The sequence below is a fragment of the Bos indicus genome, chromosome 27 (genome assembly GCF_029378745.1).
Source record: "Bos indicus isolate NIAB-ARS_2022 breed Sahiwal x Tharparkar chromosome 27, NIAB-ARS_B.indTharparkar_mat_pri_1.0, whole genome shotgun sequence".
Classification (NCBI taxonomy): domain Eukaryota; kingdom Metazoa; phylum Chordata; class Mammalia; order Artiodactyla; family Bovidae; genus Bos; species Bos indicus.
Genome location: NC_091786.1, coordinates 33627180 through 33654094, shown reverse-complemented (window position 1 = coordinate 33654094; position 26915 = coordinate 33627180). Strand labels below are relative to the sequence as shown.

At 52.4% G+C, this 26915-nt stretch overlaps 1 protein-coding gene across 13 annotated transcripts in view; it reads left to right on the top strand.

The window, feature by feature from the left end:
* FGFR1 (fibroblast growth factor receptor 1) overlaps window positions 1-26915 on the top strand; it is a 50196-nt gene that overhangs the window by 18973 nt on the left and 4308 nt on the right. For 2 of the 13 annotated variants that reach the window (XM_070781402.1, XM_070781403.1), the window contains exons 3-10: window positions 16188-16454; window positions 17810-17899; window positions 18160-18332; window positions 20015-20138; window positions 21111-21301; window positions 22308-22458; window positions 25676-25879; window positions 26691-26835. In XM_070781402.1, the coding sequence (XP_070637503.1) occupies window positions 16188-16454; window positions 17810-17899; window positions 18160-18332; window positions 20015-20138; window positions 21111-21301; window positions 22308-22458; window positions 25676-25879; window positions 26691-26835 (1345 nt within the window). Of the gene's footprint in view, window positions 1-16187; window positions 16455-17809; window positions 17900-18159; window positions 18333-20014; window positions 20139-21110; window positions 21302-22307; window positions 22459-23611; window positions 23757-25675; window positions 25880-26689; window positions 26836-26915 lie in introns of all 13 variants that reach the window. The other 11 variants (XM_070781409.1, XM_070781408.1, XM_070781406.1 and 8 more) reach the window with 11 other exon arrangements.

Sequence of the window (26915 nt, the reverse complement as noted above, 5' to 3'; positions counted from 1 at the left end):
TTCCTGACTCAGGGTTCGAACCCATGTCTCTTATGTCTCTTGCATTCGTATGCAGAGTTTTTTACCACCAGTACTATGTGGGAAGCCCCCACAAATATATATATATGTGTGTGTGTGTGTGTGTGTGTGTGTATGTATGTATATATATATTATAATATATTTTTTTTATATTTAAAACATGAAGAAATGCAAAGAAAAATCCACAAGGTGATAGGGTCTTGAAATTTTGTTTTTCTTAGTGTTTATATTTAGCAAAGTAATATTTTAAAAAATATATATATTATAATGCACTTGGACCAGTCACAAAATACTTAAATTGAAAGAATATTCAGCGTATATATTAATTTGTAGTACTCTGTCTGAAGTGTGTCCCAAGAATAGAACACACATTTATTGTAAGTTATTTGGTAAATATTTTCTTCCAGTTCTTTTTTTTTCTTAAGAGTTATATTTTTCATTAGTCCAAACATAGGAAATACACATCCGTGTTAAGTACTTCATTTTTTTTTAACTTTATTTATGTATTTATTTTTGGCTGCAGTGGGTCTTCCTGCTGCCCTTGGGCTTTCTCTAGTTGCAGTGAGCAGGGGCTGCTCTCTAGTTGGGATGCAAGGGCTTTTCATTGCGGTGGCTTGTCTAGACACGTGTCTAGACACGGGTTCTAGAGCTCAAGGGCTTCAATAGTTATGGCGCACGGGCTTAGTTGCTCCTTAGCATGCAGGACCTTCCTGGACCAGAGATCGAACCCATGTCCCCTGCATTGGCAGGCGGATTCTTAACCACTACACCGCCAGGGAAGCCCCTGTTTCAGTTCTGTCAGTAACTGTCTGTATGACGTTTGGGGGAAAAGCCTGCACGTCTTGGTGTCCCCTCTGGATTGGACGCCCAGGACAAAGGGCATCCCTGCCCCAGCCTCGCCGTGGGTCAGGCTCAGCCCCAGCCAGTGTCACTCTGACTCCACGTAGGAAAATACAGTAAGTGACTCATTGAAGAAGAGTCACCCAAAGACAACCTCAAATAAGGACATAAAACCTAGGTTATGAGGACATCTGAAGCCACAGGAGAAGGCTTCTTCCCTAAAGTGAAAGGACAAGCTGACCACTGTTAGGGGGCGGTGACATGTGTGCACATATATATCAGGAAGGCAGAGGTTTTGCTCTGTTTTTTGTTCACTCCAGCACCTTAGTGTCTGATATGTATTAGGCACTCAGTTAATACTTTTTGAATAAATGAATGCATGCATGAATGCACAGGGAAGTAACCATCCATTTTCTTTTTTTAAAAAAGATACTTGCAACTGATAAGAACCTTCTGTAAAGCACAGGGAACTCTACTCAATACTCTGTAATGACCTATATGGGAAAAGAATCTAAAGAAGAGTGTGTGTGTGTGCACGCGCGTTTCTGACCAGATGATAAAGAATCTACCTCCAATGTGGGAAACCCAGGTTCAATCCCTGGGTCAATCCCTCTAGAGAAGGGAATGCCGACCCACTCCAGTATTCTTGCCTGGAGAATTCCATGGACAGAGGAGCCTGGCCAGCTATAGTCCATGGGATCGCAAAGAGTCGGACACAACTGAGCAATTAACGCCGCTACCACTACATGTGTGTATATATATATATATATATCTGATTCACTTTTCTGTACAACAGAAACTAACACAACATTGTAAATCAACTATACTCCATTAGGACTTCCCTAATGGAAGTGGTCCAGTGGCTAAGACTCCAAGCTCCCCCCAATGCAGAGGGCCTAGGTTAGATCTTAGTCAAGGAACTAGATACCACATGCTGCAAGGAAGATCAAAGATCTTGAGTGCAGCAACTAAGACTCGGCACAGTCAGATAAATTAATTAATACTGAAAAGCAAAATCCAGGGGACTTCACTTTCACTTTTCACTTTCAGGCATTGGAGAAGGAAATGGCAACCCACTCCAGTATTCCTGTCTGGAGAATCCCAGGGACAGAGGAGCCTAGTGGGCTGCCATCTATGGGGTCGCACAGAGTCAGACACAACTGAAGGGACTTAGCAGCAGCAGCAGCAGCAGGGGACCCCCCATTTAAAAAAATCCATACTCCTACTTTTTTTAAAAAAGGAACTAGAGGGGAAAATACCAACAATTTCCAATTTTAAAAATAGGGAAGATAGGAATGAAATCCTTTTCAATGAAAAGGTACAGCAAATAGGTGAGAAATAATTACTGCTACCCCATATTGAGCCCTTTATGTCACCTAATGCAGTTTTCTGCGTTCTCATTTCTGCAGGTTCTCAGATTTTCGCTGCAGGGACATCACCCGGTAGACTTGTTAAAAACCCATGTCCACCCCTAGAGCTCTGGAGCCTGCAATGGGACCCCTACCAGGTGGTTCTAACAAGGTCCCCAAAGATGTGGATGCTGCTGGTCTGGGGATCACACTTTGAGAATCTCTGATATCTCTTAATTCTCACTCACTTCAAAAAGTCTACAAGGTAGATGTTTAGGAAACTGACTCAGAGGTCAAATGAACACTCCCCAAGGTTAAACAGCTAAAATAAATGGAGGATCTGGAGTTGACTTGGGTCTGTTTAATATAGGTGCCTATGACTCTAACCTCTGTACTGGGAGGTGAGGAGGGTAAAGAGGGCTGAGTCTGAATGCTGGGGGGTTTCGGAGGAAGGAAGACGAGGAGTAGAGAGTTGTCTGAAGGCCTGTCTGGAGGGAAGGAAACGCCCTCCTGCTTTGCTTAGGGCTTGAAGTCAGTTATCACTGCCGTTGGAATGTCATCAGCTCTCCCATCATCGGACCTTTTGCGTTCAGAAATGTCTGCCCCTTGTATATACAACTTCAGGGTTTACTTTGGGGATTAAGGTTTGTTTCCCTTCAGTTTTAGGAATTAGCTTTTAAAGAGTCAGGTTCCTTGACTAACCTACTGAACGAAATTCTCTCTTCGGCATCCAAAACTTTAGTCCATGTTATTTGCTCTCTCAAGCCTCTCTTAATGCCTGAAAGGTACACTTGGAAGAGGCATTTATTTTATAATGTTAGTCTTTCGCCACTACCCACTGACTACCAGTCCATTTTTTAAATTTATTTGCCTAGCTAGTGAGTATCAAAAAAAAAAAGATAAATTCTTCTAGAATACCTGGGTTCCTAGCTTATTCAGTCATAGTCTCTGGGCTACCCCACACCCTCAGTTCTGAGATTTCTTCTGGAACATCTTAGGCCAGAGGGAAAAGATGAAGAGAGACATGTATTGAAGGTGCTGGTGGCTATAACTCTGTGGCCAAAATGGAATCCCCTCTTCTTTTTCTTTCTTTCTTTTTTTAAATATTGACTCTATTTTCTGTGCTTTATATTACATGTTTATGGTGCTTAGTTACTCAGTGACCAACTCTTTGCCACCCCATGGCAAAGCTATAGCCCGCCCAGCTTCTCTGTCCATGGAGTTCTCCAGGCAAGAATACTGGAGTGGGTTGCCATTTCTTTCTCCAGGGGATCTTCCTGACCGAGGGATCGAACCTGTGCCTCCTGCACTGCAAGCGGATTCTTTACCTGCTGAGCCGTCGTGGGCTGGGGGTGGGGAGGGTGAAGCCCTGTAAGTTACATTCTTGCGTCTTACCTGTTTCATTTTGGTCACATGCTGCTGCTTTTTCTTTTCTTTAATGTTTACTATATTCTCTTTGCTGTTACATCCTTGTGTCTTACTTAGGCAGGTGGGATCTTAGTTCCTTAAGTGGAAGCACAGAGTCTTAACCACTGCACCACTAGGGAAGTCCCCTCCCTCTTTTAAGGAAAAGTAACTTGAACTCTCTTGTCTTCCTTCACTGAAGACGGAGTGCTGTGCTGGTAGGGGCCGAGGGGACACAGTGATTGGTATTCAATTCCCAAGGCTGGGTTGAAACTTAGAACGTTGGTTAGAGCTGCGGGCCAGGCGGGGGGTAATTAGGGCTTGTCCAGTCGGCCTTCCTATCTCAGAGTTGAGGACACGGAGGCCTAGAGAGGGATGACTTGGCCTAGGTCACGCAGTCCTCCCAGCGACTTCCATGCCAGTACTCTTTCTGCAACCATTTGGGGCTCAAGCAGAGTTTGGGACTAAGTGGTTTTGACAGTTTCAAAGGGGGCTCTCATTTCTTAGGACACCCGGAATGTGAACCCTGCCCACAGTAGGTGGTCTCTCCTGAGAGGCTTATTGTTCTAGATCCCCCAGTTCATCTGAGCACAGGAGTCTCCAGTGTGGACACTGACCCCCCAGGCAGCCTTTGGTCCTGGTTCTTCTACCTGCTCCATCTGAGAGCCATTTCATCTCAGGGAGAAAAATCCCTAAACCACGCTCTTTCAGTTTCTGAAAACAGTTTTGTTTGTTGTTGTTCAGTCATGTCCGACTCTTTGTGACCCCATGGACTGCAGCACACCAGGCTTCCCTGTCCATCACTGTCTCCCGGGGCTTGCTCAAACTCCTGTCCATCGAGTCGGTGATGCCGTCCAACTGCTCCCTCATCTCTGCACCCCCATCCCCTCCTGCCCTCAATCTTTCCCAGCATCAGGGTCTTTTCCAGTGAGTTAGCTTTTCGCATGAGGTGGCCAAAGTACTGGAGCTTCTGAAAACAGGATGAAATGCTCGACTTTCGTGGTGAATATGAAGGTGAGAGAGAATGAATATATGGTATGTCCATGGGCCCTCTGGCCCCTCGCTTACCTCCCAATCTGTGGAGAGGCCATTCAGTTCAGTTCAGTCGCTCAGTCATGTCGGACTCTGCGACCCCATGAATTGCAACACGCCAGGCCTCCCTGTCCATCACCAGCTCCCGTCAGATTTTAGATTTCACGAGCCAAATCCCCACCTCCCAATATTTTGGGTTGACAACTTATTTTGCCATGTAAGAACATCTTAAAAAAAAAACAAAACTTAACATTGTCCACGACCAATACTGTTTATTATGGTAAAATATACCTACTGTAAAATTCACCTTTTTTAAGTGTACAGTTCTGTGGCATTAAATACGTTCCCATTGTTGTACAACCATCACCACCGTCCAGCTCCAGAACTTTTCACCTTCCCAGCTGACACTCCACCTGGTAAACCAGTTTGTACACCATTGCCTTTTAAAACACTACTGCTGGTGGTCCAGTGGTTAAAACTCCCAGAATCCGAGTTCCCAATGTAGCAAGCCGTAAGTTGGATTCCTGGTTGGGGAACTAAGATCCCCACACAGTTCTGCCAATAAATAAATAAAAGATGTCTATTACCTTTATTCTCAAATAAGGGGCATTTCTTTAACATGGAAAAAAAAATGTGACTTTATGAAGAGTCCCTTTCCCCACTGCAGCTGCAGTGATCGTCATCCTTCACTGGATCCGATGACCCAGGCCCACCATCGCAGCCACAGGACTGGCCGGTGAAGGAAGGTGGCCAACCCCAAGGGCGCTGATAGCCCTGGCGCATGTGCTCCGAAGCCCCCATCGAGGTCTGGTGGGGAGGGCAAAAGGCAGATGCTGAAACAGCTGTGGCCTCGGCTAACTCATCAGCAAGTTTAGGAAGCCACAGTGTTTTCCTAGCCAGCTGCTGGGGTTTCCTTCCCCAAACCGGAGTCGGGGAGGGGGGGGTGCGGGGGAGGGGAGGCCCTGGGAGGGGGCAGGGCGGGGGAGGCGCCTACATTCTTTTCTTCGAGGAACCTGACCGGACTTCTAAGGTCAGAGCCGGGCCGGAGTGGGAGCTGCCTGGTTACCTCTTCGCCGTCGTCCCTCCCCCACTCTTAATGATCTTTCCATTACAGAACCCAGACCAGGAAGTGCCTGACAGGTCACAGCTGCAGACACATGGCTGGGGAGGCCTGGGCTCCGGGCCAGTGGTGGGAGGGTCTGAGCTCCCCTCGGAGCAGCGGGACCCCTGCACACTCACACACATACACACACACACATACATACACAGACACACACACACACCTCTTCAGCTAATCCAGCTTTCCCTGACCGCTTTGGGGGGAAGGTGTTCTGTGTTGTCACAGTTGGTACTTTGGCCCCGCCCCCTTGTATTTACTAAGGGCAGGAGAAGTTCCCCACTCCATCGTCCTGATCCCTACACAAGTCCCCTTCCTGGGCATGTGGTTCTTTAGGGGACGTTTTCCGTGAATGAGCAAGGCTCTCCAGCTTCTTTTCCTAAGATGGAACCCACCAAACATGGCTCTAGAAGCTTCCAGGGCTGTGGTGAGGCACGGTCTTAATGCTGCCCAAACAATCGATTTAGCAACCAATCTAGCATGTGTTGTGTTAATTGCTCGAGTCAGTGAGTGAGTGAAGTCACTCAGTCATGTCTGACTCTTTGCGACACTGTGGATTGTAGCCCACCAGGCTTCTCCGTCCATGGGATTTTCCAGGCAGGAGTACTGGAGTGGGTTGCCATTGCCTTCTCCAGGGAATCTTCCCGACCCAGGGATCGAACCCCAGGTCTCCCGCCTTGTAGGCAGACCCTTTTCCTGCCTGAGCCATCAGGGAAGATGTTAATTGCTCAGTTGTATCCAACTCTTTGCAACCCCGTGGACTGGAGCCCACTAGGCTCCTCTGTTCTTGGATTTCTCCATGCAGAAATACTTGGGTGGGTTGCCATTCCCTTCTCCAGGGGATTTTCCTGACCCAGGGATTGAACTTGGGTCTGCTGCACTGCCCCATCAAAATGCCAGATTCAAAAGATTTTGCAGGGGATGGTTTAGAGGCAAGAGCATGAACTCTGCAAACCCACAGGCCTGGCTGGGCCAGCCCCCTTCATTTTGTTATCTTCACGGAGGCCGGCTCCTTCCACATACAAGTTTGCTCAGGAAATGTTAATTTACCCTAAACTGTGTCCAAGGGGGGCAGTTGTCACACAGGAGTTTCTGTCTCCACCGCCAGCTGTGTTGTTGGCTTTCTTCCCTGAATCTGCCAAGGCTGATTCCTCTGGTGCCAAGTGTGAGCTAGTGACAAACTTCTAGGAACCGGGAACTGAGAGACCTTGCTTCCCAGTAGCTGCAGACCACAACTTAGGTGAACTTGCCCCAGCCCAGGGCAGCTCTTTCTTCCTGGTAAGGCAGGCGGGAAAGCAGCCAAGGGTACCGGGCATCCTTTGGAGGAAGCGTTTCTGCCCGGAGTGCTTCTGTAAACACTGGGGCAAGAGGAAAAGGGGAGATTTCTCTTAAAAACTACTCCTGGGCACATTCCTTTGTTAATCACGTAATTACAGCCCTCTCCCCAGCCTGGAAGTGTCCTCCTCCTCGTGGTGGGAGGTATGGGGGAAGGGGGGGAAGGTGGGGAACCCAGTCTCTAGGAGGGAAGAAAATGCATCAGCTAGAACGTCAGACTCAACTTTGATGCTGGGCTACCCATCGCTGCATCTTTGGGGAAGGTCTGCACAAAATACAGGGATTCACCTGCCTGCCCTGCAACTTAACCGGGGAGCCGGTTTTGGGGGGTCTTGGAGTGGGTGCCGGGTCCTGGCTGTGGCTTCGGCCAGCACAGGCGGCTCAGCGCTAAATTACAGTGACGAGATGGGACGACACAAAAGCCCCGGGATCTTTTTTTTTTTTTTTTAATAAAAACAAAACACAACTCCCGGCCCCAAGCCCCTGGGCTGCTGAATGGCGAAGGCTTCCTGTCAGGATTAGCCGGGCCGCCTGGGCATGTGTGCACTGCCTTTCTCCTCAGGAAATACCTTTGGTAAGCCCGGGTGGGGTCCCCATGGCAACGCGAGAGGGGACCCGCTGACTGAGACCATTCAGCTCCCATTGTGGCCGGGCCCCTTTGTCGGGAGCTGTATTGCTGCCCCTCTGGCCCACGCAGCAGTTTGCACCGTTTTGTCAGGCTGAATGTGGAGTTTTTACATTTTAATGGGCTCTTCTGGCAGCGGCCCATTTGCATGCAAAATGTTCCTTCTTACTTCTTTCCCTTTTTCTATTTGAAAAAAAAAACACCTACACTCCAAATCCCCCCGGGTTGGGGGCCCGGTGAATGCGGCTGGATCAGGGTGTCAGGCCCCACTAATTGACTGGTGTCCCCGTGTCCCCTCCCGCACACTTCTGTGTGCACCCCGTCTCAGGGACGCTGCATGTCCAGGGGATCACGCATCCAGAGGGCTTCCTCCCTGGACCCCCCACCCTTGCAGGATGACCGTTGTCCCCCAGGATTTTGATGAGAACCCCCTCTGGCCTGGCGTTGCCAGACTAAAGTAAGTTTTCAGTTCCATTTCAAAGCCAAAATAACGTAATAAAAACCTTGACAGAGGGCTCCCGGGGCCCCGCTGGGCTGTTCTGTCTTCCTTTTAAGTTGCTTTCAAAGCCACCCCGAGTTCCTCCCCCACCCACAATTGCCCCCTCATTTATCTCTGGGGAGTTTGTGTCAAGACTGTAAACATTCCTGGACCACCAGTTCCCCACGTTACCAAAGAGCATGGCCCCTCTTCTAATTTTCTCAACCCAGAAACACAGAATCCAAAGGATTTCCTAGGAATGAAGAAGCTCCAATCCTTTGGCTACCTAATGCAAAGAGCCAACTCATTGGAAAACACCCTGATGCTGGGAAAGATTGAGGGCAAGAGGAGAAGGGGGCAACAGAGGATGAGATGGTTGGATGGCATCACTGACTCAGTAGACATGTATTTGATTAAACTCCAGGAGATAGTGAAGGACTGGTGAGCTGCAGTCCATGGGGTCTCAAAGAGTCAGACAGGAATGAGCGACTGAACAACAAAAAGGGAAGACAACCGTGAAGAGCTGTCACACCTGGATTTGTTGGGGGGCTAGCTGTTCAAGCCTACACCCTTCCTCTCCAGAGTGGGCATAGAGATGATGCCACACTGACCTCACAGGATAGATGAGACGAACTGATGGATCGGCCCTCGGCTGAGCATTTTGAATGAGGGCACGATAAAGCTGTGAAAATCTGTAAGTCACATTACAAATGAGTTGAGCGACAGAGCTGCAGAGATTTCCAGAGAATGAGTTTTCATGTCTGGGGAAGTGATGGAGAGAAAGAAACAGTGTTATTTTAGGAGAAAGCAAAATAAAGGGTGGTGAGGGTATTGGCTTGGCAGGGTGAGGGGACAGGAGAGCTGGGGGGGCCAGGACTTGAGAGGCCCCAGGTCCTGGAGGAGGGCATGCAAACCAGGCAACCAGAGGCATGAGGGGATGGGACGCAGAATGCCTGGGCCAGGGCTGGGACAGTCAGGATGTGTGATGGGGGAGGAGGGGGGAGCTGGCCCAGGGGAGGGGTGGCCAGCCTCTTTGCCTGACATTCTTGATCTTTTCAGTGGTTCAGGCAGGGGTCATCTGAGGTCATCAGCTCAGCTATAAGCTGCACTCAAGAGGGACTTGGGGGGACTTCCCTGGTGGTTCAGTAGTTAAGACTCGTGACTGTTTTGTTTTGTGTTTTTTTCGTGACTGTTTTGTGACTTTGGGAGAAGTCTCTCGACCTCCACTGTCTCGTGTTTAACTGAAATGCATGCAAAGAGCACAGAGTGAATAAGCACACTCTGTAAAGCATCAGGTGCCGTGCCAAAGTGGGGCACTACTGTTAGCCCTGGGTCCGCCATGGTCACAGGGCTGCCCCACCCCCACCTCCCAGTTTCCTCGTCGGCCAAATGTGCGCAGTCTCACCTGCTCAACTCTAAAGGGTAGATGAGCATGACCAGGAAAGTGCACTGTAAGTAAAAAAAAAAAAAACACCAAGTTATCAAGTAGTGGTTGTGGAGGTGAAGGAATAAGAAGAGGAGGAGGCTAAAGCAGCCAGCTGCAGAGTCCCATGGGAGGAAGGTAGGAGACACAGGTGTCATTAGGCGGGACCCAGGGGCCGACCAGAAAGGGTTTCTTTCGCCTTCCGCAGGCAAGGATTGCAAAGACGGTACAAATAGAGACCCTTTGCACTGGTCTCTTTCAAAGGTTCTGGATGCATGTGGATTCCAGAGAGTCAGGCCACCTGGGGGCAAATCCCTGCTCAGCCACTTACTGACTAGGTAGGCTGTCTTGGACACATCCTGAACCTCCCATGCCTCCATGTCCCCTCTGTCGAATGAGGGTGACGGTCCTCACTTCAGGGGGTTGTTGTGTACTTGGCATACCATCAGCTTCTGCATTCCCAGGGTAGAGATAACAATGGTATCAACCTCCTCTGGGCTTCCCGGTGGCTCAGTTGGTAAAGAATCCGCCTGCAATGCAGGAGACCCAGCTTCGATCGCTGGGTTGGGAAGCCCTGGAGGAGGGCATGGCAACCCACTCCAGTATTCTCGCCTGGAGAATCCCCATGGACAGAGGAGCCTGGCGGGCTCCAGTCCGTGGGGTCACAGAGTTGGACACGACCAAGCAACTAACACTTCACTTTTCATGGTTGCTCTGAGGATTCAGGGATACTCTGTGGTAAAAGCATTCACAGGATATGGGATGTAGATAATAAGCCTGCTGCCAGTATTGGCCAATATTGGAGTTACTGTTTTCAGAGTTGTTTAAGGATCCCAAGATAATATATGGGGAGGCGTGTGGTCAGTCGTAAAGTGCTATGCAAATATGGTGCTGTTCCTTGCTGGGTTCATGCGAAGTTGTGGGGCTCCGGGATGGATAGCTTCCAGACCAAATTGGTTCTTATGGGACCAAGGCTGGTGAAGTGGTATTTTTAAAATACATTTTCAGGTATGTTTGTCCATGTGGCATGAAAGGCCTGCATTCACAGAGACTGCAGAGGAGTGTGTTCGCTGGGACTTCTTCAGTGGTTCTGTTCTATCCACCCACCTTTAAGTTGAAATCATTTGGAGGGGGCTGTTTTCTGCTGTGTCTTCTTTTATTCCAGGCAGGCCATATGGTCTAGCCTCATCTCCCGTCCCCTTCATCCCGAGGCACAGCCTTGCTCGTAAGCACCCCATCTATTTCTGCTCCCTACAAAGTTTCACTGCCTTCCCCTACCATCATGTTCCCCAGTGCTGCGAACATTGCCATCTGCCTTGACCACCAATACTTAAGTTCTGAAACCTTGGAGCCTGTGCTGGGTCACCTGCCCTGGGCTCTCATATTCTTCTCCCCTTACCTCGTGTTGTATGATAAAGTCCTCCATACCAACCAGGTATTGTGTAAATCTTATCACCCTGGCTAGCCCAAGGCTGGAAGAAGGAACTGGCAACCCACTCCAGTACTCTTGCCTGGAAAATCCCACTCCAGTGTTCTTGCCTGGAGAATCCCAGGGATAGGGGAGCCTGGTGGGCTGCCATCTGTGGGGTCACACAGAGTCGGACACAACTCAGCAGCAGCAGCAGCCCAAGGCTGACCAGCTCTTTTGCTCCTTATTTTAATCCATGACCTCTCTTTGCACAGAAACAAGGGCTCACAGAGACAACCCACTGATAGCCATTCTGGAGAAAGTCCCTGTCTTCTTCGATTTGGGGGAAACTGGGGTCTCATCTTCCAATGAACACGTTTGTATGGATTTGAGCCTCCTCGTGGTCGTTGCCCATCCTACATGGTACCCGGGGCTGGCAGAAGACTCGGAGTTTAGAATCAAGAACTTGGATCTGAACAGATGAACCCAGATCAGAGCTGCCTGCTAGATGACAGTGGCAGATTTCTGGCCAGTCCTGCCATGAGCCAACTGCTATATCCTGTTGGCTCATTGGCAATTACAGAGCCCTGGTGTTTTGGAGGAAAGTAGGGAGGGAGAGGGACTCCGTAGGGCCCCACTAACATTAATCACATTCCTAGACTTGAGAAATACCACCTCTCACCTCTCTGTTTTTCTAGCTGCTTCCTTGAGGATTACTAAAACGTTTGGGTCCCTGATCTGTTTCTAGTTCCCCTTGGAGGGTGGAGAGGTTCCATTAGAGAAGCAGATGAGACTGGTGATTGCTGTCTGAAGCCCCATCCCTCCCACTAAGAGTGTCCTGGGTCCAGCCAGCACGGCCTTCCATGGTCCACCTGCTGTCTGCACTGTCCTAGAAGCTGCCCCACAACCAGAGTCCTCCTCAGCCCCAGATTCAGGAGGCTAAGCAGGAGGCTTCGTTCCCTCCTGTCTTCCGGAGAGATGGCCAGGGCACCTTTGATCCTCTAAGGGTGTGCAAGTCAAGTCCAACCCTAACCCTAACCTTCTTGCTCCCAGTGACGATCATAGTGACTCTGATGTGGGCATGGAAGCAGGATGCACCGTTTTCCTCCGGGGCACCCCAAGCACCCTGCACCCAGAGCCTGTGGGGGTGAAACGCATGCCAAGTGCTTTCAGCCTCAGGCCAGGTCCCCACGGAATACAGATACCCAGTGTCCCCCAGCCTCTGTTGCCCACCTCATCTCTCAGGAAACAGGACACACAAAGCGAGTGTGTGGCTTTGCAGTCTCCCCCACAGCCTCCCCACTCCAATTCATCAAGCGTTGGAATGTCTTTTCAAGTCGCTGCCCAATAAACTGCTTTCTGTTCTTCATCAGTCATGGCCAGCCCAATAAAGGTGTCAGCTCCTTTCTTGCTTCCTGATGCCTAACGACACGAAGAGCCCTGGTGCATGGGTCCTGGTCAGAGAAAGGCCAGCTCAGTGGAGACGGAGCCACAGATGCAAAGGCCTTTCTAACGGGGACATAAATGGGGGACCCTGCAAGACCGCAGGAGAATGGAGAGTAATGACTTGGTTGTTGCAGGCAGCCAGTGAGCATGGATGCCCACATCAGTTGCCTTACAGACGACGCTCCAAGATCAGGGCTGCTAGTCCAGGTGGTGACACAGAGGGGCAGGGCCCAGTAAGCCAGCAGATGGTCAGTTACCTTTCCATTACCTCCTCGAAGAAAGTGGCATTTACCTGCTTTGTAAATGGAGGCTTTGACACACATCCAAGAGCACTATTAGCCACGAAAAAAATCCACCTGAAACCAATAGCCATAGGTTTTGGTTCAAATTGAGAAGAATGTTTTCAGTTCCCCTAAAATTTAGTCTTTGCCAGATGCTAACTTCAAGACCTACTGAGTATTTTTCTGTGTTTCTGACATTGTCAGGCACTGTGGGAAAACTATAATAGACCATTCTATTGGTCTGAGTTGCTTTCTGTTTCTTAGGCAAGACATGGACACTTTTGACAATTAGGAAAAGATACACCCAAATGTCCATCAGCCAACAAACAGATTAATAAAATGTGGTATACTCACACAATGGACTATTATTTGGCCACTAAAAGGAATAAAGTACATGAGACAACATGAAAAGAACCTTGAAAACATGATAAAAGAAAAGAGGACACACCAAAAAAACTATATTGCACAAGTCCATTGATATTAACTATCTAATATAGGCAAATCTATAGAGACAAAGCAGATCAATGGTTGCCTAGGCTGGTGGAGGGGGAGGGGATAGTCAGTGACTGCTAATGGGTATGGGGTTTCTTTTGGGGGTGATACAAGTGTTCTAAAGGTAGATTGCGGTGATAGTTGCATTCTGTGACTGTACTAAGAAGTATTGAATGATACGTTATAAATGGGTGAATTTTATGATACGTGAGTTATATCTCAATAAAGATGTTTGAAAAAGCAACAGTGCAAGATGGCATGGAATTAAATGAAAATTTGTGCTATTCAGATGGTAACTGTTTTTACAGAAAAGGAGGGTGGGCGTCTTGGATGGTGCACTTTGAGTAGGTGGGTAGGAGAGTTCTAGAGAGATGCCTGACAGCCTTGAGCAGAAGTCAGTTTTGTTGTGGCTGCAGAATACGGTTAGTGCAGAAAACAGCCAGACTTGGCGTGGAAGGCAGGGAGAAGACGGTTGCATGGGGAGGACGGAACAGACTGAGAGGAGCCTTGACGGCAAAGCATGGGGTTAGAGTTCACCGTCTACACAGTCTTCGATATTGATCAGGAGAATGAACGGGACGAGCACACCGTGGCATGGAGCATGGGGCTGAGCTTGACCTCCAGGGACTGGGACAAGAAAGCTGGCTCTTGAGGCTTTATCTAGATCGTGCAGAAGAGTTCTGTTTGCACGTCCTGGCCAGGAAGATCGGGGAGTTTCAGATCCAAGTGGAATCAGCCCGAGCTGGCCCCAGCAGAGCCAAGTGTCCCTTTGTTGCTTTCTCTTGGGGCAACGCCCGTGTTCTCCCTGCTACCTTTTTGTTTCTGAGACCTGTCAGAGGCTAAGAATTTGAGTTTACCGGAGTTTACTGTTTGACCAACGGCTGGTACAGATCATGAGCTGCAAAATATTTAATCAGTGAGGTCATTGCAGGAAAATGAGATTTGATCCATAGGAGCGTCTTCTGTTTCCCTAAGGGTCAAGTCTGAATGGCTTTTCTTCTGCCTCCTCTTGGCAAAACCACAAACCATTAAAAATGGAAAGAATAACTTTTATTTTCCAAGACCCACAAAAGCTTATTTTTAATCAGTGTGTGGTCTGCTCACCTTTGCGGTGTGCCTCTTGACCTGATTCACAAAAATAAATGAGTGCGGGCCCAGTGGTTTGTTTCCAAACCCTTTTAAACCAGCACCTCCTTTTTGATGACTCAGTATTTACCTAGGATTTAAGACAGAGCCCTTGGGTCAAGGGGCACCCGGCCTGCAGCCGTGGCCTCTGAGCCTCGTCCGAGGCCTCCCCCCACAAAAAGCTACTGTTAGTCCCTGGTGCCCAGGACACATTTCATCGGTGAAGTTTCTAGCAGAAACCTGTTGGGGACTTCAGAAAGAGTGGGTTAAAATGAGGTGGTGAAGGAGAAGCGGAGTTTGGAAGGGAAGACAATGGAGAGACAGTGCATCATCGTCAGATTATTCAGCAAGCCTTTCTTGGTAGCTCTTGTGGGCCAGGGCCCTCCTGGGTAATGGGGTTTGAAGGTAAATGTGACATGTTCCCACTCTGGCAACCTTATCGAGAAAGGGGCCTTTCCTCCAGGGTGACAAGTGCGAGGGGAGGGCCCCTGACCCAGACTAGGGTCAGAAAGGCCTTTGAGGCAGTTTCCAGCCAGGCTGAGAACCAGAGGGTGGGTGGAGAGCCAGGCAGAGACGCCAGCGCGGCGGGGCCAGGTGCCTTTCAGAGCCTCCCAAATCCGGGACCTGCAGGGGGGCTGCCAGCAAGCCTCTGATGGCGAAACGGGGGTAAGAAAGAAAGAAGGCTGCAGAAGGCAGTAGAAACCAGGCAGGTGGTGGGTGTGAGCTACTTCAGGTGTGTTGTTCTGGTGGAGGCCGGGCAGAGGGCGGAAGATGCCAGGAGCAGACGTGCAAGTGCCGAGAGGGATGGGGAGGTGCGTTTCTCTGTGTTAGTGTGGACGGGGTGTGCTTGGGAGAAGACGGATACGCCCGAGGCTGGCCTTGTCCTGTGTCCGGCCTCAGGCCTTCCTGTTGGCGCGAGTTCAGCGTTGCTGGTCGAGAGGGATGGGTGTGTGGACCCCCGGGCTTGGGGTGGGGTGGGGGAGCAGTGCCGGGGAGTGGGTGTGTGTGCCTGTGTGTCAGGGGAGGGCAGCGGAGAGGAGGTTGGGGGCTCGAGAGGGGGAGCCCTACAGTGGGACGAGGAGAAAGGAGCTTTGTGTGGAGCAGCTTTTGCTGCCAGGGCAAGTGTGGGTTTTGTGGCAGCTGCCGGCCTCCGTTCCTAATATAGTCAAAAGCTCCGAATCCTCTGGCCCAACACCTGTTAGCCTGAGGCTCCCCTGAGCTGACCTCTCCTCGGGCCGTCTCTCCCACATATACGCCCTGTGCATCGGACTCCTTGCGGGGCTCCAAGCACCCCCCAGTACTGATCACTTGAATCTAGAACCCCACCCATGACACGCTGCCCACCACATGGGGGGCTGCTGCATTTTAGTGGAGGCTTGTTCCTGGGGAGAGGGGTGAGGCTGCCCCACCCAAAAGTGAACAGTGTGTTCCCCTGGGAAGCGGCCGCTCTTGGTAAAGAGCTGTGTGTATGGGGAGGGGGTGCTCTTAGACACCCAGGGGTCCTGGGGAGGGCCAGAGCTGCCCCCCCCACCAAAAGATGGATGGAAACCCACTCTGAACCGCTTAATGCTGCTGCAGCTGCTTCCTAACTTCGCCTGTCTTCCTTTGCCCTCTGGAGGAGTAGGGTGGATGGGAAGCATTGGGAGTGCCCAGGGAGCCAGCCGTCCCCCCGACTGACCCGCCACCCCAGCTCCGTACCCCGCCCCCCGGGGATGCTGCAGCTCTGTGCGGCCGGCATAATGCCTTTGTCTTTCCCCATTCCTCCTGCCCCCTTGCTCCCTCTGCCCTCTTCCTGGTCCCTGCGGCGGCTGCAGCCCAGCCCTGGGGAGCCCCTGTGGAAGTGGAGTCCCTCCTGGTCCACCCCGGTGACCTGCTGCAGCTCCGCTGTCGGCTGCGGGACGATGTTCAGAGCATCAACTGGCTGCGGGACGGGGTGCAGCTGGCGGACAGCAACCGCACGCGCATCACCGGGGAGGAGGTGGAGGTTCGGGGCTCCGTGCCCGCCGACTCAGGCCTCTACGCCTGCGTGACCAGCAGCCCCTCCGGCAGTGACACCACCTACTTCTCCGTCAACGTCTCAGGTGGGTAGCCAAGTCCACCCTCCGCCTCTCCCCCGCAACTCCCCGCCTCCCTCTCTGCTGGTCTCAGGGGAAGACCGGCCTCTTCCTCTGCCGTCATCCGCGCCCTCCCCTCTGCTGCAGAAGCTGCCACCCACTAACATCGCTCCGGCCCGCTGCGCGGCTTAGCTCTCAGGGGGTGACTCGGGGTGCTGGCCTCGGGTTGGAGAGCGAAGGACTGCCTGAACCCACCTCGGCGGTGCTCGCTAACACCCCTCGGGGGGGCAGTGAGACACAGTGGTTTCTCCAGCACAGCCTGCCCAGGTCATCGGGGTGCCCCAGGGCTCAGGCAGCTTCCAAACTCTTGTTCCCTGGCCGTTTGGACTTGGTGCTGGGCTTAGTCATCAGCGCCCCCAGATTCGTGGTGAGGTCCCTTTGGGATAGTGGATGACCCAGTTGCACCACTGTAGTCACGGCTTGATGGGAGACACGTGTTCTCTAACTTCCAGACCTGTGTTATGGCAGCCAGGGAACCCTAGAGCTCTGTGACTCAGGGGACTTGCCACTTGTAGGATGTGACTTTTACAAAACCTTAGGATTGAACCGCGTAGAGCTGGAATTCTCTTTACACCACTTATGCATCTCAGGCTGTGAGCCTGGCCTCTCCCCCGCCCGCCAAACATCCTCTAGAACGCCCTCTCCCCAGCAGAGGGACATGCCTCCTTCACTTCCCTCCAGATGCCCCCAAAACACTAGAAAGGACTGGGGAAAGATCTGGCACGAACCCTGATGGGTGACCACACACTCAAAGGAGTGGATACTTGTTGGGGGCAGGTGTTGGCAGCTGCCCACTGTGTCGTGGGTTCCTGTCCACTGTGGTTGAGAAGCGCAGTTCCCCGACCTCAGCGGACACGTGCTAGAAACGTTGCAACTCCAGAGAGTTCAGCCCAGGGCTTCGGAAATGGCTTCTGGCCATAGTGCCTTGATCTGTCTGGGTTTCCAAAGGAGGGTTTGGGTGCCCTGGCTGCTGGTTCTGAGATGCGGCGTGAGCCTCTGAGTGCAGGGTGGACTTAGGTTAAAGAGAACCCCACCTATCCGTGATGGGGCAAAGGCTTCGGGGCAGGGAAGGGCAGTGTGTTGGGGTCGGTGGAGGAGGGGGACAGGCACAGGGCGTGCAGTTCTTACATAAACCGTGTCTGTCCCACGGAGGGACGGACACTGAGGGAGGCGTGGTCTCAGGAGGCTCGGTGGGGAGCGGTCGCTGCGGTCGCCTGTTACTGGACTGGCCCTCGTGTTCCCGGGGTGGCTGTGGACTGGATGCGAGCTGCAGCCTCTTTTCCTGGGGGAGGGACCTCAGCGCCCCCTCCTTCTTGCCCTAGATGCGCTCCCCTCGTCGGAGGACGATGATGACGACGATGACTCCTCTTCGGAGGAGAAGGAAACAGATAACACCAAACCAAACCGTATGCGTGAGACACTGTTTCCTTCCTTTCTGGCCTCCGGGCCCGGGGATTGGGTTGGAACAGAAAAGGGAAAGCTTAGGCAAACGACTCGAGAAGGGAAGGGTAGCAGGGCACATGGGAGTCACGACGGGCCACATGGGGGACCCTGGGGGACCACCCCTCTGGGGTCCGGACCGGTGTGGGCATTGTTCACAGGTGGCGAGCAGGTGGGTGGGGCCTCCCCCGAGCCTGACCAGGCCCTGTCTCTCTCTGCTCTCCCTGGGCAGCCGTGGCTCCGTACTGGACGTCACCAGAAAAGATGGAAAAGAAACTGCACGCAGTGCCAGCTGCCAAGACAGTGAAGTTCAAATGCCCTTCCAGTGGGACCCCGAACCCCACACTGCGCTGGCTGAAAAACGGCAAAGAATTCAAGCCCGACCACAGGATCGGAGGCTACAAGGTATCTGGGTTTTTATGAAAGCTGGAGTAAGGCGGGCAGGAGACGCTGCTTAGAAAATCCTTACTTATATGCCTTTAATTGTTTTAAATAACACTCTAGAAAATTTTCAAATACTAAAAAAGAAAATAAACTTAAATCTTTTTAGTCTTTTTTTCTACGTATTTGATTTTTGCATGGTCAGTCACATTGACTATCTAATTTCTTGCCAGTTGTTAAGGTTATGAGTCTTTTGCCATGTATTTGAAAGATAATTTTTCATGGCTTTATAATATCCCAGTATTAATTGCCCCATAATTTAATGAACTATTTTGTGATACTATTTTCCAGTTTTGCACTGCTGTAAATAATGTTATGGTGAATATCTTTGTAAAGTCTATGTCAGTATTTTAAAATACTCCTCTTTAGGGACAGATTGCTGGAAGTTACTAGAGCAAAGTATAAGCATTTTTAAGCTCTTGATGCATGTTACCCAATTCCTTTTTTTTTCCCCCCTAATAAAGTTAGGTAATTTTATTCATTTGTTCACTTATTCATTTTTTACACCAACATTTTGTGGATACATGTCTTTCCAGAAAATGTATTAGGCAGTAGAGTTCAAAGTCCAATGGGAAGACATAAAATTTTACTGTGACATTTGCTCTAATGGAAGATGATGTAATGAGTAGGGGTGTGATTTTTTTTTTCATTTTATTTTATTGTGGTAACAGTTACTTTCTTAAAGGGGACAATGAATTCGCCCTCCCATAGCAGAGTATGAGAATGATAAACTGGCTATACTTTTGCCAACAAATTTGACAGGTGAGAGTATCAGATTGTTCTCTGTGGGCTATTTTGCTTAGGAACAAACTTAGAATTTTCATGTGTTACTAAGTGGTTTCCATTTCTTGCTGTGGAAATTGTTCAAGTCCTTTGCCCGTTTATAATTCTAGGAAGAATGTATTCATCTAATCCTCCTTTAAACCCTGTGATCATTCTCACCATTCCTGTTTCTCTCCCATCTCACCTAGCTGCTCTTTTCTCATTAATCTTGCATAAGAAAAGTAGAGGAGGGGCTTCCCTGGCTGTCCAGTGCCTAAGACTCCTTGCTTCCAAAGCTGGGGGCCTGGCTGTGTCCCTGATCAGGGAACGCGATCCCACATGCCGCAACCAAGACCCAGAGTAGCCAAATGACATAGATGTTAAAAAAGGGAAGCAGAGGAAATCAGAAAAACAAACTGTTTATAAAGTAACTCAGCCAGCAGTTGCTGTGTGCAGCACCCTGTGCTCTGGGTCTTATGAGGCAGCGTCCTGCCCAACAGGGTCCATCTAACGGGAGTGCGGCACCTGTGAGGACTGTGAAACGAGACATCAAGGGTGGACACGGCTGGACTCTTAGCAGGACGCTGCTCTGGCACAAGAGCAGTGTGGACAGGGGTGCAGGGCTAGGAAAGTTCCCAGTGTATCTGGGAGGGCTCCGAAGGCACATTTGTCCAGATTGCAGATGGCCTTGGCCGTGGCAGGCAGACTTTCCGAGTCCTCACACCCCTCTGCCTGATGCCTTCCTGCAGAATGTGAGTGGGCTGGGATGATGGTCCCCAGCTCCCTGTGCAGCCGGGCTGCGTGCTCTGACTGGAGGGTGCGTGGCTTCTGCCCACCTTTCCCTCCAGACCCGCATTGGGGCCCTTTGGCATGTTTCCCCTCAGGTCCGTTATGCCACCTGGAGCATCATTATGGACTCCGTGGTGCCTTCGGATAAGGGCAACTACACCTGCATCGTGGAGAACGAATACGGCAGCATCAACCATACCTACCAGCTTGATGTTGTGGGTAAGAGGGTGGCGACAGAAGGAGGAGTTTGGTGGAAGGAGCAGGGATGCGGAGAACACAGCCTGGGAGCCAGGTTCACTTAGGGGTGGAGTCAGGATTCTGTGGCGTTTATTAGCTCCGTCACTTTCCTTTTTCAAACCTCCCTTTTCTTATCCATCAGTGGAGTTGGGAGGATCAGTGGTACCACAGGTTCATTGTAAAGGGAAAGGTGCTGTTGAGTCTCTCCTGCAGGAGGTGACTGGCATAGTGGTGGTTAATCTAGCTTAATAGTAGCTACCACTCCACAGATGCGAGTGGTCTGCCGGGTACAGTAAATACACCACAGGCAATTCTTCTAGCACCCTGCAAGGCAGGCGCTGTTGTTCCCGTTGTACAGAGGAACACACTGAGGCTCAGAGAGGTCAGTCCACGCAGACTCCAGGCACTGCACGAGACTCTAGGAAGAACGCCGTGCCTCTTGGTGCTGTGGTGCAGCCTCTGTCTTCCAGAGGCTCTGAATCTCATTCTCTGGCAACCTTAAGGTAAAGAGTTTCACAGCCAGTGTTCTGCCTTGGCTTTAAGAATATGGTATGCAAAGAAGCTTCTGGGGAATTCCCTGGAGGGTCAGTGGTTAGGACTCAGTACTTTCCCTGCCATGGCTCGGTTCAGTCCCTGGTTGGGGAACTAAGATCCTACGAGCCATGCAGTGCAGCGCCAAAAAAAAAAAAAATACAAGCTTGTGATCCAGGAGGTCTGGGGTAGGACCTGAGGGTCAGTGTTTCTAACAGGCTGGTGAAGCTGGCGCTGCAGTACCCAGACCACACTTTGAACAGCAAGAGTCTGAGTGACTGTGGGTTTAGTTGCGGGCAGGTAGGCTGGGCTGAGGTCCGGGAATGTGTCTCTGTGCTGGTCCTTGGGATGCTCTATCAGCATTCCAGCCAGGAGCAGCCATGGCAGGGCCTGACGACCCTCTCCCATCCCGTGCCCTCCCAGAGCGGTCCCCTCACCGGCCCATCCTGCAGGCGGGCTTGCCAGCCAACAAGACGGTGGCCCTGGGCAGCAACGTGGAGTTCATGTGCAAGGTGTACAGTGACCCGCAGCCCCACATCCAGTGGCTGAAGCACATTGAGGTGAACGGGAGTAAGATTGGGCCGGACAACCTGCCTTATGTCCAGATCTTGAAGGTAATCCTGGCTCCGGTCTCCGTGGGCTAGGTTCGGGGAAGGAGGCCTGTATCTCCTGGGGTCCAGGTGGCTGGGGTCCGGCTCAGTCCCCGCAATCGGGCCCCGGTCCTTCTGCTGAGTCCAGCCTCCATCTTATGTGGGGCCCTGGCCACTTTCTGAAGGACCAGTGGCAGGTCGTAGGTGAAGGCTCGTGGGGCGCTGAGGGCTGGGGGTGAGCACTGCTGGCTTCTGAAGAGCTTGGACGGTGACCGTGCCCAGGCTTTCAGGTCAGCTTCTCCGGGAAGGCATTGGCACTCAGCTCTCCCACCGCCCACTACCACAGCCTTCCCAGCAAGCGTCTCCCGGTCTCTGCCCTGCTTCCGGAGTCACGTCCTTTCTGGCACGTGGGCACGGTTTAGCTTAGGTAGGGCTGGAAAAGCCAAGGCCACGGGTCAGTCCTCAGTGGTTTCAGGAGTAATGGCACTTTCTTCTTTTTTTCCTCCCACTCCCAGACTTCGAATGTCCCTGAATGCTCCATTAATCCAGGGAAGCTAATTGCCTAATTCTCCAGTGGATCTTGCAACAGGAAGTAGCCAGAAGCTGGGAACCTGCTTTCCCTCCTGGTCCCAGCCTTAGACCTCCTCCTCCCTGGCTTGGCTGTTCCAAAGATTTCCCAGCCAGCCGCCACGCTCCTCACCTTGGGCCCTGCAACTGCCGTGTAGGAAGTGGGCCCTGGGCCTTGGACCTTGGCTGCTGTCTCCATTGGCAATCTCTGCCCTCTTCCTGGAGGAGGGGGTTTAACACAAATGAAACATTTGCTTGGGGCAATGATTTTTTCATTCAGTTTGTTTTTCAGTCACATGGATTTTTAAAGTCCACTTTTTTGTCCTGCTAACAAGGGAAAGAGGACAAGTGTTACCTCAGCCTCTTGCCTTAGCTCCTGGGCCCACCTTAACACCACACGGGAGCAAATACGGCCACATCTCCGTGTTGGCCCAACTGACGGCGTGTCGTTGGTCTGTTCCAGCATTCGGGGATAAATAGCTCGGATGCGGAGGTCCTGACCCTGTTCAATGTGACAGAGGCCCAGAGCGGGGAGTATGTGTGTAAGGTTTCCAATTATATTGGTGAAGCTAACCAGTCTGCGTGGCTCACAGTCACCAGACCTGTGGCAAAAGGTAACGGGGAGCTGGAGGGGCCCCTGTGCTGGGGTTTGATGGAGGCCCTGAGCTGCCAGGGCAGCTGTGGGGAGGCCAGCGACCCACTCTCCCTGTTAGCCTGCTGTTTCTAGTGCCCGGAGCCATGGAAAAATACCCGGCCTGGGGCTGGATTGGTTCGGCTCTGTGTTGGCGTCACCCCTCTGTGCCTTGTGTGTGTTCTTGGCTGCGTGTCGGGTGCGTCCTGGGTGATCCTGGAGACTGAGGGTCCGAGTGATGGCGAGGAGAGAGGACCAGCATCTGTAGTGATGTGAGTGTGCGTGTGGGGGATGTGGATGTGAGCGGGGTGTGGGGGGGGAAGGTGTGGGGGTGTGTGTGTGGGATGTGGGTGTAAGTGTGAAGGTGAGTGTGGGGAGGGCTGAGTGTGTGTGTGTGTGGGATGTGGGGGGGTATGTGTGTGAGAGGGTGTTTGTGTGGGTGTGAGTATGGGAGGGTGAGAGTATATGTGGGGTGAGTGTGTGTGTGTGGGGTGTGTGTTATGTGTGGGGTGGGGGGGTATTTGTGTGGGTGTGAGTGTGGGGGAGTGGGTGTGGGTGTGTGTGGGGGCTGTGTGAGTATGTGTGGTATGTGAGGGGGTATGTGTGTGAGTGTGTGTGTGTGAGGGCTGAGTGTATGTGTGTGTGGCTGTGGGGGGTGTGTGTGAGGGTGTAGGGGGGGCTGTGAGTGTGTGGGATGGGGGTATGTGTGTGGGTATTTGTGTGGGTGTGTGCGGGGGGGGGTGAGTGTGGGTGTGAGTGTGTGTGTGAGGCTTGCAGCCCCCTCCGTCCCTCCTGTGTGCCCCCTCCGGAAACCAAACAGCCCTCGCGCCGGCCCATTTCTCCATGCGCTCGCACCGCATGCTGGGCTGGGCCGGGGCTGCCGCGCCTGGTGACGGGTGTAACCAGCCATCCGCGTCGTGCCGTCAGGTCTGCCGAGTTCCTCCTCAGGCTCTCACCCTCTTCCTCTAACAGGTCTCTCGCTGCCTGGTGATTTTTGTCTGTCCATTGTTGCAAAGGAGATGCTGGGGAACCTTTCTTCCTCTGGTTATTTTTTTCTTCCCCCTTTCCTCCTCCCTCCCTCTCTGAGAGGTCTCCGGTCCCGGGCTTGTCCATGTGGCTTCCGTTGTCTCTTCTAGACGGCCGGAGTTAACACCACCGACAAAGAGATGGAGGTGCTGCACTTAAGGAATGTCTCCTTTGAGGACGCGGGGGAGTATACATGCTTGGCGGGTAACTCTATCGGACTCTCCCATCACTCTGCATGGCTGACCGTTCTGGAAGGTATACACTGTCCTCCTCCTCTCGATGTCCTGCCCTCACCAGGGGCACGGGGGGAGCATGCATCGCAGGGTTGGGGGAGACACAGAGCCGGGCTCCATACGCAGCAGGCGGCTCCGGCAAGTCATCCAACCTGTCATTTGGCCTCCTGGGTCGAACCTTCTTGGCTCACCCCCAGAGCCTTCCTCCTGGTGCAGGATCTCAGATTGCTCTCACTTGTGGGCCTGCCTCCGTCTCTCCCCCGGGCCAGAGCGATGCATGCGTGGGGTCTGGATCTAACCTGCAGCCGGGCTCTCCTCCAGGGCAGGCTCCTTCCCTCCTCGGGTCCAGTAGTCTTCCTTTATCGCCAGCCCCCCAAAGTCTCCGAGAGGCTCCCCCTGTAACTGAATATAGGTGCTCTGAAGTGAGGGGCTTGCCGCTCGGAAGCATCAGTGCCCTCCACCCTCCCCCTTGCTGATCTCGGTGGGCAAGGTTCCTCCAGACCCAGACAGTGGACTTGAGCTGCTTTGAGCGAGTCCTTTCCCAGGCAGCACAGGGGGCTCAATGGTGCCCATTTATCCTTTGGCTCCCAACACAGCTCCTCTCCAGAGGGGGCCGTGGAGGTCGGGCCAGGAAGGCAGGAGCCTGCAGCCTGGGCAGGGTGGTAGGCTGGTGGCGTTGGGGCTGGAGCCGGGCGTGGTACTACTCATCCTGCGGACTCTGGTCTCTTTCTTTGTCCCTCCCTCTCCTCCTCTGATAACGTGCACCCCCACTGGAGGCACAGAAGCGTTTTCTGTTTTTTTTCTCATCACTGTCTTTGTCCTGTGTTGTGCCTCCCGGTGGATGGTCTCTGTTTCTCCACGCTGGGGAAAGAGAAAAACAGAAACACTTCTCCCTGTTATCAGTTCTGCCGTCCCTTGTCGCACCTCGGAGAGTTTTCTTTGGGCTAGTTTGGGGTCATGCCTGGGGCCTCCTGGGGGAGGTCCTCGGGGTTGCTGGCCCCTGCGGCTGGCGGGGGTCTTTAATAGGGGAGGGGTGGGGGAAGGGATGTCCTGCTGGATGGGACCCTCCCCACCTCCGTGCGAGAGGGAGAGGCTTGAGTTGTCTGGGCTTCAGTGAGGGTGGGAGGCGGGAGAGTCTGAATGGAGAAACGAATAAAACCCTCTCCCTGACTTTGCTCAGTGTGAGGAGTTAGACCTGTGAGTGGAAGTCTTAAGAGATGTTTCCATATTTATCTTTAATAATCCAGACGACATTTGCAAGCGAAGTTCTGTCTCCAGTTTGGCTAGGTGTAGACATTTTCACATCTGACCTGATAGAGATGACATAGGCAAAGCTGAGCAATGAAGTCGGGACATACGCTGGTTTTCTTGTTTCCTCCCTGCATCATTTTCTTTGTGTTATGAGTGCCACCGGATGCCAGGCGCTGTGGCCTGCAGACATGGATGAGGTGCCACCTGGGCCCTCAGGGTACCCCTGGGCCATCAGTAATGAAAGGCCAATGGATGGTTTGCCGTCCCGTGATAGTGTTGACGCAGTGCTCGGGCACTGTGGAGAAGGGCCGTGTGTCCATGGGAACACTGAAAGAGGCATCTAGCCCAAGTGAGTGCTCAGCTGTCTCTTGCAGGGCACCAAGTACCCATCCAGTCCAGCAGTCCCTGAGCCAGGAGGGCTCCTGAGTTCGTGGGCATGGGCATCGGCTAGCAAGATACAGTCCATCCCTCTGGGGATTCAAATCAGGATCAGGGAACCTCACAGATCCCAGGATGTCTGCTGTGTGCTCAGTGTCAGGACCCCAATCCCAGCTAGGACCTAGCTCGGTTCGTCTCTGCCCCAAAGATTCCCAGAGTTTAGGAGATGGATGTTGAGTTTCTTAGGGAGCCGGGACCCTAGTGGACCAGCCCTGCCCTGAGCCCACTAATGTTCTGTTCACGCTGACCCAGCCCTGGAAGAGAGACCGGCGGTGATGACCTCGCCGCTGTACCTGGAGATCATCATCTATTGCACGGGGGCCTTCCTCATCTCCTGCATGGTGGGGTCTGTCATCATCTACAAGATGAAGAGCGGCACAAAGAAGAGTGACTTCCACAGCCAGATGGCCGTGCACAAGCTGGCCAAGAGCATCCCTCTGCGCAGACAGGTAACAGAAAGTAGACGGGGGGTTCGCACACTCTGCCTCGCCCTGTGCATCCTCCCTGCGCCCCAGGGGGGTCTGCGGTACCCGCTGCAGGGTCCCTGCTTCAGACTTTGGTGTCCGGCTTCCGGGTGGCAGCAGGGGAGTGTCCTAAGTGCTTGGGATCAGGCTCCAATTTCTTCTGGCCAATGAATCCTGTGAGCCCATCTTATCTCAACCACGGTGCCCTGCTCAGCCAGCCTGGGGACTGGGAGATGGTCCTCACTGGGCTGAATGCCTAGTTGATATTATGAATCTGAGCTTCCCCTGAGGGCCCATTAGGGGTGCAAACGTGCAGAGGAGAGGAGCTGAGCTGGGTCCCAAGATGCCCTCTCGCTCCTGTGCATCCACCTCCCCCCATCCCAGGAGATGAACAGAGGGTGAAGGTGCGTGAAAGGAGAAAAGGAGGCAGGCTTCGCTCCGAACCGTGCTAATTCTGGAAGGGGCTTCAGGAGTCAGGAACCCCTCATCCACAGCAGGGTTTTCACATAAGGGTGAGGACAGGAAGAGAGTTGCTCTTGCAGTGATAAGTTACAGAATGTCAGGCTGTCATGCTCATGTGAAAGGCGAGTAATCCAAAACCCAGAAAGGAGTTGGTGGCAAACATCAGTGTTAGAACCTCGGTCTTCCGACCTCCTGTGGCCTTTCTGCCTGTGCTGGGGAGGGAGCACCAGATGCCAGGTCCACACCTCTAACTTTAGCAATAAGTACTGAGCGGGGAGGGGAGGGACCTGCCGCTGCTCCCCTGTCCCTGCTGGAAGGGTGACCCCACGCCTCCCTGCAGGTGTCGGCTGACTCCAGCGCGTCCATGAACTCCGGGGTCCTGCTAGTTCGGCCCTCGCGTCTCTCCTCCAGCGGCACCCCTATGCTGGCCGGGGTCTCTGAATATGAGCTTCCCGAAGACCCTCGCTGGGAGCTGCCTCGGGACAGGTAACCCCCACCCCCCACCCAGGCTCATTATTCTAACGGGGGCAGTGGTGTGGGCTCAGACCTTCAGGGGAGCATCCAGA